Source organism: Colias philodice, chromosome 12 (genome assembly GCF_061535455.1).
Source record: "Colias philodice isolate Cphi_HAF_F1 chromosome 12, ilColPhil1 Martin Lab GWU primary, whole genome shotgun sequence".
In the NCBI taxonomy this organism is placed as follows: Eukaryota; Metazoa; Arthropoda; class Insecta; order Lepidoptera; family Pieridae; genus Colias; species Colias philodice.
Window position 1 is genome coordinate 2,347,548 of NC_143097.1, and position 11,677 is coordinate 2,359,224.

An 11,677-nucleotide genomic window follows, 5' to 3' on the forward strand; every position below is an offset into this window, starting at 1 on the left:
AAACAAATATTAAAGTAATTATAAACTTAAAGTGAATATGGTATAAATTTTGCCAAGGGGTGTAACCCCGTGCCATGTTCATAAAATCGAATGAATCTGTAATGAAATGAATAGTTAATTAATATGGTACGAGGTTACCCTATGACAGAATATTACATCACAAGTTGCAGAATTTAAAAACAAAAAGTTGCCGAAAGCGCGACGTATATGATCTGATGCTGTTATCCTTAAATTTCTCTTTTCCTACCATTTTATAAATATTATGTATATTCTGTATTTATAAAAGAGCAACACCGGAGTTTTTTGTCGGTTCTTCAGAAAGTTCTTTCTAAACGGGTGGTAAAATATGTATTTTGACGAATCAAAGTGTTTCAAACTCTAGTTGAATGAATGAATGTTTGAGTTCTATCGCCCTTATTGTTGTTATTATGTGTAGCTGTGTTACTATGTGTAGTTGCATTATCCTTAAATCTATACTAATACTAATATTATAAAGCTGAAGAGTTTGTTTGTTTGAACGCGCTAATCTCGGGAACTACTGGTCCGATTTGAAAAATTCTTTCGGTGTTAGATAGCCCATTTATCGAGGAAGGCTATAGGCTATATATCATCACGCTACGGCCAATAGGAGCGGAGCAATGCGAGTGAAACCGCGCGGAGCAGCTAGTTTTATATATTGTTATTCTCTCCCAGTGGCACGGCGGTATAACGTGCGAGGCAGCAGCCGCGTCCTCCTCCATGGGGGGCGCGGGAGCACCGCTCCTCGCTGACTCGGAGCTGATCAAGCTCTGCCCGATGTGCCGGGTGCCCATCGAGAAGGACGAGGGCTGCGCGCAGATGATGTGCAAGCGGTGCAAGCACGTGTTCTGCTGGTATTGCCTCGCGTCGTTGGATGTGAGTAGCGTTGCCATGGTGACTAGTGCACACACACACACGCACGCACGCACACGCACGCACACACACGTACAAACATATATAAATGCGCTTGATAAGATTAAGTACATAGCATAAACACATGGATAAGATGGATATACACGACAATATATAGAATCAGACATGATCAGGACATAATCCAAGTAAATTTATACATTAGGCAGAAATACTAAGGCATTAATGGGCCACATTTTAATTCAGGGGATGACCTCATGAGGATTAGAACAATTCTAAAAATCACTTATCTCTTTATTTTATCTCCTTTTTAATTCAATTTCTTGAATGTGTGTTTTAATGTTTCAGGATGATTTCTTACTCCGGCACTACGATAAAGGGCCGTGTAAGAACAAACTAGGACACTCACGGGCTTCTGTATTGTGGCATCGTGCTCAGGTAATTATAGTTTATTTTAACTAAAGCCTAATGATAATGTAGGAAATGCTCATGTAGACAATTTTATTGGTAGACTAGATATTATATTAGTTCGATAAGAAAGCAGGATAATTACGCTAATATTATAAAGAAGAGGGATTTGTGTATTATGAATTTTTTACGAATAAGTAACGAATTTGAAAATGAAAATTCTTTGACTAATGTTATGCCTGACAAAGATTATTATTTATTTTTAATATATTTTCCAGGTTGTGGGCATATTCGCCGGCTTCGGTCTATTGCTGCTGGTCGCGAGTCCGTTGTTACTGTTGGCGGCGCCCTGTATTGTGTGCTGCAAATGCAGGTAATTATAATTTTTTTTTATGTTTTGAAAAGCTTTAAAGTTGACTGCAAAATTATGAAAATAATAATTCCTTCTCTGCATTTCCAGACTGTGAATTCAACACAAAAATGTTTAACAGTTTTCTTGAAATTGATTTTTTGTTTACTTTTTGCAGTGAAAACTTCTTTAGCGGCGTTGAGCACTTTCTCTGTAATGGGTATAAAATCTTAAACTCGCGTCAGGACACGTGACCTGATCGAAAAAGCGTAAGACGGATACCATTCCAAAATATCAAACATGCTCAACGTTAATAATAATCAAGTTTTCACTTCTGCCGGCACTCCCGGAGTGCAACCCGTCTTTTTTTTCATTTAGCTTTCTTTAATTTTTCTATGCAACTGTTAATCTAAACCTTATAAACCGTTGATGGCTATAGATAATAGAACCAATTGTTTTGCCGTATACTCATATATTTATTATTTTTTCCAGGTTGTGCAATCCGAACACGAAAAACTTGGAAGAAGTGGACGAAATCGAGAGCATCAGCCCCGGGCGGGAGGACGACGAGCCGCGCACGCGGTACCTCGCCGACTGACGGCACAGGAGCCTTGTGGACCTTAACATGTACTGAATACAGTTCAGTTTCCCGTAACACGTGTTACCAACAGTGAACTGGAGATCATGGAGTTTATCGTGTACTGAATAGAGTTCAGTTTCCCATAACACATGTGGGCGAAACAGTGACTATGGACGTTACCGTGCGAATGGAACAGTGCAGCAATGGACTTTATCGTTTAGTGAATAGAGTGCATTCTCCCGTGACATGTGTACGAACAGTGAAAGAAATACGATGCACGTTTTCGTGTGCTAGCGAACAGTGAAACGATCGACCTTATCTTGTAGGGAATAGAGTGTAAATCTCCCGGGTCAGGTGTTAACAAAAGTGAACTGAAGATCATGGATTTTATGCTGTAGTGAATAGAGTGCAAATTCCCGTAACACGTGTGAATGGAATAGTGACATGATCGACCATACCGTGTAACGAACAGTGAACGAAATACGATGGACTTTACTGCATAGTGAATAGAGTGCAGTTTCCCGTAACACCTTACCGTGAACTTAGGACGATGGATCCTATATTGTACGAAATAGGGTGCACTTTCCCGTGGCACGTGTTTACTAATAAGGAAACTGAGGGCAATGGGCGTTATCGTGAGGTGCATAGAGTGCACTTTCTCATATCACGTGTTAACGAACGGTGAAAGACGACAGTGACAACGCGCGCGATTTAAAAATGGATTTAAAAACGAGAAAAGAATAAAAAAGTGAACATGTGTAGTTGTGGTGAATCGAGCAATAGTGATCAAATGTTTTGCCGCGCGAAATGATGTGATTGGTTAAGATATGCGCGTACAAAATTATAGAACGCGGGACTCGTTTTTCATTCAAATTGTTTGTGTCGAATGGCAAAAAATATAATGTAAAATTTTATGGTAATAACGAGAAAAACTATTAAAGACATAATAACTATAAATAAAACAATAATGCTTCGATTTTATGTTCGCATCATGAAGTTTTGTATTTGAATTACTTACACTGACTGTGTAATAACAAATAACTTTGATCCGAAAAATGAAAAAAAAAATATCTTGACTACTTTAAAAAAAAGAGTACATTGTATAGACAAGAGAATATTTTTTCTATTTTGATCTCGGTGTCGAATTAGTGTGGTTGTTATAACAAAATTAAGGCAAAATATTTTCTGTGAAGTAGACATGCATTTTTAAATTCATAAAATAATTACGTGTTATCTATGGTTCTTATCCATCGATATTTGATAAGAAAAAGAAATAAGTATGTATAACACTAATTAAATATTAAAATTTAAGGACATGTTTTCTGTAACTCACGTTAAATGTATTATTTATTGTTAAATACATGTGGCCTATGTATAAATATAATTAATGAAAAGTAAATTGTTTTATTATACGATTTAATTATTAAAATTTGTGCTTATTTATTATTAATTAAGCATTCAGGAATAAATTCGTATCACATAAGTTTTATTTCAAGCTTTGTAGAACGGTAGCTAGCTATGAACGAAACAAAACTGCCTACTTGTAACTTAGTGTCAAACCACTTCACTTTAAAATATTTGTTATCTGTGTTTTTGTATATTATTAAAAAAAATATTAAATTTTCCATTTTCAAAATAATTTTAATTATCTGTTTCAAACTACGAAATAGCGCTAAATTTGTTTATATCATTTAGTTCCACATTATGGCTGGTTGACCACTCGAGAAATCATTGTGAATACACATTCAATAGTACAAACATGGGATTAGATCTTTAGTGCGTCTATTTTACGATGGTGGTTATGTACTTACTTTATTTCCTACAATATACTAAAATTTTGCATTTTTTAGTACACTAAAGACGAAAAATTTTATACTTAACATTATTTTAATTTTGCATTTATATTGATATTAACATAGATGCGAATCACCTTCGTAAAATGGTTTATCTGTAAGGGAAATTATTAAATGATAATCGATATTGTGGTTTGATGTGATTACTAGTAATGAAAGAGATAAATGACTCATTTGTGACAAATGTTATTTAAAAATATGTGACTTAATCAATATTGTGTTTCTAGAACAAAAACGGATTTTGTACTTTAAACGTTTAAATCGTGAATTATTTTAACAACTCTATTCTGTATTTGTAATTAAGATATTTGAATTATTTATATCATTTGAGAATTCTCAAACTTGAGATCTAAATTTTTCGACCATCGATTATAGACATTGACAGCCAAAAATGGCGCCAAATTAGAGTCTGCGCTGAATATGTATAGTATATCAAGAAGCTTATAATATCTAATACACTGGAGATTTCAGTATGAACATTAACTTGTAACAAGAAAATATGGCCTTGAATGACGCCTGTATGTTTTTTTATCCCTTTCACACCCACTTGCCAAGTTAGGTGTGAAAGGGATAAAAAATCATACAGGCGTCATTCAAGGTCATATTTACTTGTTACAAGTTAATGTTCATACTGAAATCTCCAGTGTATTAGATATAAGCTTCTTGGTATATATTTTCGACGAATTATCTCATCTATATGTTAAACCGTTACAGCCGTACAAATAAACGAGTTATAACATTTTATGCAAAGAATAAACTAAGAATAAGGAAAAATCATACAAATAAACACGAAATAAATGTAACCTAGTATAACTTCGTAATAAGTATTCATACTAATGCTATTCCGACCTTATTCCGGCTACCACCCTAGTATAAGTCTGACATAACCAAGTTATAACATATCTTTTAGTACATTGTGCTGTGTTTTACAAGTTTAAGAAGCAATTTTCAATCTAAATTTGAGATAATAGCAATGAGAGTAATACGAGAAGTAGAAAAAGTTGAGCAAATTAATAATTTCATTACGTACCTATTGAAATGGAAAATTTTGTATGAAATGTCAAAATATACGAAATTATGAAAAACCCTTTTGATATTTATAATGATTTATTTATTTACAACATGCGCCAAACCATACATACATAAAACTTATTTCTAAACTTATCACAATAATATACACTTTCGTTGAAAATATAAATCTTCTAAGCCTGGAGTTGTATGTTTTGAGTACCAGTTATTTGGCAACTCTCTATCTCAAGGTGGGTTTATCTTCTGTTCTCCAGATATTGGATAGCGTTATCTATCATTTGCTTGCATATTTAATGATATATTTAAATTATTTCCAATAAATATTTAAAAAATAAATAAACAGAACATCGTATGATGAAACTTCACAACAAATTCGACGAAGTCAAACGAGCGTCAGCAAAATGACAGCAGTCGCAGTCAAGGCTTAACCGTAGACAATTTCAATGTTTTTCATAATTTTGTGAATGAATTGCGACGTTGCCGCTTTGCTCCTATTGCATAGCGTGAGCATAGATACATCGACGTTATTCCAAATTTATTTGTAAGAAATTATGACATCCTTATTCTTTATTTATTCTTATCATATCTATGCATTGCATAAGGTTTGAATAAGCAAGTTTTTATTTGTACAGCTGTTATAATTTTACGTACAAGTCATACGCAGGTTAAAAAGGAAACTTGAATATTTTAATTAAAAAAATTAGAGTTCAGTTTGGGAATTCGAATTGTGTATCAATTAACGAAATAACTCGATAAATACGTCGTAGTATCGATATTTTCTTAGTAGAATGAAGACAAAACTGTTTACAGAAAATTTTGACTGATTTCGTATAATGAGACTGAAACACGATCTGTCAGGAGCAAAGAGTTCACTTAAGGCTCCCACAGACTCGCTGTTATGATGTTTTGCTACTTTGAACTTATGCTTTCCAAGTATGTTTTTAACTTAACGTAGATAGATAGTGTACTTTTAGTTAGTCATTTCTAATTAAGCGGGAAATAATACGGTCAGAGCCAGACATTCAAGAGGGATAATGTAATAGAACTTTTAATATTTGTTCATACGAAAAAGTAGGAACATACCAGCCTATGAATTACATTTACAAATAAATACTTGATAATAGAATAGAGTTATTTGGAAAATAGACATCTACATTGTTCATAATGTTCAATTCTTTTAGTCTACATTTTCTGCTAAAGTGGACGATCTAAAGAAATATTTTAATATTATATAGATTGGTATGTTTTGCTTTTTAACCGACTTCAAAAAAAAGGAGGAGGTTATCAATTCGGCCGGTATGTTTTTTTTTTTTTTTTTATGTATGTACACCGATTACTCCGTGGTTTCTGAACCGATTTACGTGATTCTTTTTTTGTTCGATGCGGGATGGTGTCGAATTGGTCCCATAAAAATTTTATTCGGATAGGCCCAGTAGTTTTTATTTTATGAGCATTTTTGTCTGTATTTGTAAATGTTGCAAGTGCAAGTTTGAAGTCGGTTGTTTTTAACGCAGTTATTGACTTGTTGTACATTATGGACATGTATTTTCACAAGTTGACAATGGCTCTCAACTAATCCCTTAAACAGCGCTTGACGCGATTTTAACGTATCACATAGATTTATATTACTATTAATGCGTCGTGTGAATAATGAGAGTATTTATTTAACAGTAAGCAAAATAACAAATATATTTTTTGTGAAATTTCAATGAATGAGTAAATAGGTGGTGTGGAGTTATTTTGCTTACTGCGTGTTTTCGGATGTCTTAAACGTGTGTTAAGTGTAACTGCAATGCAGTGAGATATTCATATTAATTATATTTACACAACATTATTTTTCTAATCACCTGTGATTTTATTCGGATGTAATCGTTAAATCATTACGCACCGCTTCTCATGTGTGCGCTCACGGAGAGCCTTAACAAGTAATTTATTAGAGAATTTTAATATTTATGTCTTAATGTAAATAAGGAATAATTGTACTTATTAGATGAGGTTCGATGTAATGACCGCCATCCGTTAATGTAGTTTCGATTTTTAAATGTCTTTATTCTGTAGTCTATGACCAAATTAATAAAAAAAGAATCATTTTATTCATTACATTCGATCCTCATAAGCTTGTCGTAGCAAGCTAGCTGAAGCATTTGTAGACTTATTCAGAAATGTCTATAGGTAACTAGAATAAGTGATTTTTTCTCAAAGTTCACTCTACATTGTTTATGTCCTTTTTTTAGTTGAAGGCGCGAATTTTAAAGCACTTAAATGTTAATCTTTGGATATGTACAATACTTAAATTATGAAAGGTATTGAGACTTATTAGTGTCTTATTAAGCATCTCATTTTTTTGTGTATATATGAAAGAAAAATATTTTTTGTTGTATTTGTAAATGTATTTCTTGTTTATTTTGTTAAAAGAACATTACTTTCCGTTGATAGAATTATAAATAATTTAATAAAGAATTTTTGGATGACTCTACTGTAAGGTTTTATTTTTCCCTTCCTTATTCCTTGCTATTTGACAAATACAGCCTTATATCTTACTCAAGATTTATTTTTATTATGCCATGCTGCACGTCTAGTATCAAATCTATAATTTATTTGATAAAACATATATAATTTTAAGAAAACATATTTCTTAAAATTATTACTTGAAAACTACCTAGCCTTTATTAAAAATTATTTCACTATTTGTAAGCATGTTACACATTGTGTTGATTTATTCATCCAGAATATGATAGATGCTGCATTTCAAACATATTAAATTATATTACTGGGATGAAAATTAGATAAAATAAAAAGCAAGTTCTTAACAATTCATTTATTTACAGATTTAACTAAAAACAAATCCTAAGTATTTACACATAATAGGTTAAATGTGAACACATTTATGTTTCTGCTTTAGATAGAAACTTACAACACCATTCAAAAATCTTGATGGATCTAGGGATTTAACTTAAAAGCACCTCAAATTCATTTTTCAAAAACAAAAACAGACTGCATTTTTGAGCTATAATATCCAAAACACAAATCTCACAATATCAGTCTATTTAAACATTTTAACATAACACCTTCACCACTTCCTAGCCAATCCTGCGGTAGAATCAAACAGCAAAGGGTTCTTGAACTCCCCTCGCATATCTATCATATAGTGCATAACTTTATTCTTAACTTTAAGCGGCAGCTGTATTTTAGCTAACTTCCTATCTTCTTTACAACACACATTCTCTATTGGTACTTTCATTATTCTATTTTTACCAAGCGGAGTGTAGGTGACAAATGTTAAGTGTTGTCCTCCCTTGTTGAGTATTAGATATCTCACAGACCGTAGTGTGTACATCCAAATTACACTTAGAGATCCAGTGCCTGAAAATAATTATAATAATGAGTAGTTATAGAAGTAAAAGAATGTGTTAACAAAATATAGGCTAGGTATTTCATTTTATACGCTTACACCTGTTACAAATTTCATCAATCTATTCAGAGATTTCCCTAGAAAGGATAACAGATAGACAAGAGTCACTTATAACATTCAAAATATAAGAGACAAATTATCTTCAAGCAGGTCATTTGATCTATTTACATTTATGAATGCAACAAAATTAATAATTTTTCATACCAATTAGTAGTGCAACTGTTCCTAATGTATTCTTATACTTATTTTCACCAAGATTGATTTTTCTAAACCACGGAGTAGACTCATCTATCGTCGCAGTGTCAACAGGAGCGTCTTTAAGATTATTTAGTGAAAATACACCTAAATAAGTCCAAAACACATATTGCACAATAGCGAAGGTATTCATGTACATAAAATATTTGGGATTTTCATATTTAAATAATATTACATCCTTTGCAACTCTTGTATTAGTATCATGTATAGTTTTAGGTAATTTTGAACTATAATTCACAACACCACTTTTATTAACGCAGTTAAATTGTATCGGATATCGAAGAGCTGTAAAAGTTCTTTTAAATAAGTTTAGTGTACATGGTAAAATCATGTTTGTGAAATTTATATTAAATAGTAAATACTTTATTAATGAATTCAGAACAAATTTGCTATATTAAAAACAACCTCTTTTAACTTTTTATTATGTCAAGATATTAATTATTATATGAATACAATGAATAGCTCAGAAATAAGTGTCAATTGTCAAATAGACCAAAGTTGACATTTTTAATATTTTGACAACGTCAATTTGTTTTTTTTTTAATCGCTCAAATGAAGGCAAAGGACCCTTGGTGATGTGGCCTTTCAAAAACCATAGAGTAAGTAATATATAGTCCCCGTTTTCCAATTACAGCACTAGAGCGCATTATGCGGCATAATCCTTAACGTTGAATGTTCCAACTACAGCAACGCTTCGCACAATCGAGCACTAGAAAAAGTAATGCGCGTGAATTGATGCGTGCAATCGATTTATCGTTAGTAATTATTAATTGTTGGAAAAAAATTTAAATCTTTCGTTTCATTGTAGTTTTTTCGAAATAATCAAAGTTAATTCAAATTGTGTTAAAAAAATAAATATAAGTATGGATGAAGGTACAAACATTGAAAAAAATGTTAAATGTTAATGAAATAATCAAAATCCAAATTACATAAAATAACCGTAAATATTTTTCAACCAATTATTATGTATACCACTTTATTAACACATTAATGAGGTTATTGCTAACTCTATGAATATTTTTTTTTCAACTCTGAACTTAGCGCAACCTGCTGATGCGTTTCATGTTCCAATTAAGCATCAGCATAATTCGGCATTGTGCGGCACTGAGTCGCATTATGCTCTGTAATTGGAAAACAGCCAATGTCACTGTGGAAAAGCTTTCGTTGGTAAATTTATATTTTAATATTATTTAATCTTAGCATTGAATGCTAATATTAATGCATTAATTAATTTATATGCTAATCCCATTCACTTTACTGCACTACTAGACTAAGGCTGCGTTTCCATCTGCAAGAAAACTTCCGCAAGAAATGTCCGACAGTCTGTCTGAAAGCAGCTTGCAAGTCTACTTGCAGGTGAAAACGCGGTTTTGGACTTGCAGGCAGTCAGACTGTCGGACATTTTTTGCGGAAGTTTTCTTGCAGATGGAAACGCGGCATAAGCTTAATTAGGTTTAGGACTGTGGTTTATGAATATACTTAACAATGTAATATAATATATTGATTTAAAACCAAACCTGGCTAGCTATTTTATGTTTAAATAATTCATACCCTTAACATACAAAACAAAAATACATAGCTGGTAACCGCTTAGAGTATTAATTAATGCTGTAAGAGAACTCATTTAAAAAGGTGTTATCGCATTGAGGTACGCGAAGTTGCTACTTGACTTTCAACATTCCGGACAAGAAAATATTGCTTATATTTTATTTTACCTCAAATAATGTAATTATATAGTCATTGTATCTTATCTTAGTACAGTACTCAAAAGGTAATAATGCGCTTAGAAATCTTCATCACTGTTCGGCAACTGTCATATTCCCGGAGCGTCCGAAGATGATATGTATATTGTATATAGAGTGGTTAACCGTTAAATGCATTTTCTTCATGCATAATTTAGTCAAATTATGTGTTTTGTGCTAAAAGAGATTAATATTTATTTGTAAGTAGGTAACGATTTTGTTTCGTTAATTCCTTGTAAGTAAATAGCGAAGATAGAGTCTGTCAAGCGAGTCGAGTCCACAACCCTTTTACTGATTTCTTATAATGGCAATACTATGATCTGTCAAACAGATTGTCACAAATTCTGTTGTAACCTCAGAGGAATAAACCTATTATTGCTCTGAGGTTGTAACCTCAGTTGTAACTAAACAAATAATCCGGTTTTTGTTGAGTTTTTTAATGTTATAATGCCGAAACCTATTAAAAGTAGTGTCAGGAGCTTGTTGTTTACAATGATTAATAAATATAATCATGTACAGAGTGAATCTGACGACGTGTTATCGCAAAAACGACGACTTTTGGATGAAATCGTTTCAACATCAGGTAGGTTGGCATCAACGTGTTGATACTTTTAGCACAATTGTCTAACTTTTTTTATTTTACTGCGATGTGATCACGATTTCCGTTTTGGTTTAGATCCAGACGTCGTGTTCATGATCTTGAAACTTACTGGGGCATCTTTAAGTGAAAACTACTATAAAAATTGTTGTGTTTTTTTTTCAGCCACCTTGGATGATGAATTAATAAAAAGCACAATTCATAATTTAATTAAGCAGGTCATAGCCATAGAAGACAATAAAAAAATGAAATCTGAAACGGACTATCTGACAAAAATTGCTGCTATGACAGCTGGTTACTTTCATCATTTCTGTGCGTAATGATGATACCGACAGTGATTTTTCATATGAAGGCATTGAATTTCTTGATTCTGATTTTGTTTCTGATTGTGACAAATAAATACTTACATTGAAATGCTTTTTATTTATTTATTTCAAATATGTTTTTTTTATCAAAAATTCAAGTAAGTATCAATAAGTTTTCAGCGTGCTATATCAGTGTTGACACCTAAAAGATTTTTGAATTTGCCGCCTTTTTCATGGGACTAGACTCGCTTGACAGAC

At 32.3% G+C, this 11,677-nt stretch overlaps 2 protein-coding genes across 4 annotated transcripts in view; one reads left to right on the forward strand and one right to left on the reverse strand.

Moving 5' to 3' along the window:
* LOC149483827 (putative E3 ubiquitin-protein ligase RNF144A) overlaps positions 1-6,356 on the forward strand; it is a 95,402-nt gene extending 89,046 nt beyond the window's left edge. For all 3 annotated transcript variants that reach the window (XM_089701941.1, XM_089701942.1, XM_089701943.1), the window contains 5 exons: positions 694-894; positions 1,237-1,326; positions 1,575-1,669; positions 2,138-4,794; positions 5,762-6,356. In XM_089701941.1, the coding sequence (XP_089558067.1) occupies positions 694-894; positions 1,237-1,326; positions 1,575-1,669; positions 2,138-2,243 (492 nt within the window). In that variant the 3' untranslated portion in view covers positions 2,244-4,794; positions 5,762-6,356. The remainder of the gene's footprint in view (positions 1-693; positions 895-1,236; positions 1,327-1,574; positions 1,670-2,137; positions 4,795-5,761) is intronic.
* Positions 6,357-7,910: 1,554 nt separating this feature from the next.
* Positions 7,911-9,182, reverse strand: LOC149483828 (transmembrane protein 223). The gene is made up of 2 exons (XM_089702020.1): positions 8,724-9,182; positions 7,911-8,470 (listed from the first exon to the last, which is right to left on the reverse strand). Exons 1-2 carry the CDS (start codon positions 9,103-9,105, stop codon positions 8,178-8,180), a joined length of 675 nt encoding a protein of 224 aa, XP_089558146.1. The 5' UTR covers positions 9,106-9,182; the 3' UTR covers positions 7,911-8,177.
* Between the last annotated feature and the right edge of the window lie 2,495 nt (positions 9,183-11,677).

Excerpts from the sequence above, each read along its gene's own strand:
- LOC149483828 (XM_089702020.1), bottom strand. The coding sequence starts at position 9,105 with ATGATTTTACCATGTACACTAAACTTATTTAAAAGAACTTTTACAGCT. Across the intron at positions 8,471-8,723 it reads AACAGTTGCACTACTAATTG|GCACTGGATCTCTAAGTGTA; the intron begins GTATGAAAAATT and ends AATTATTTTCAG.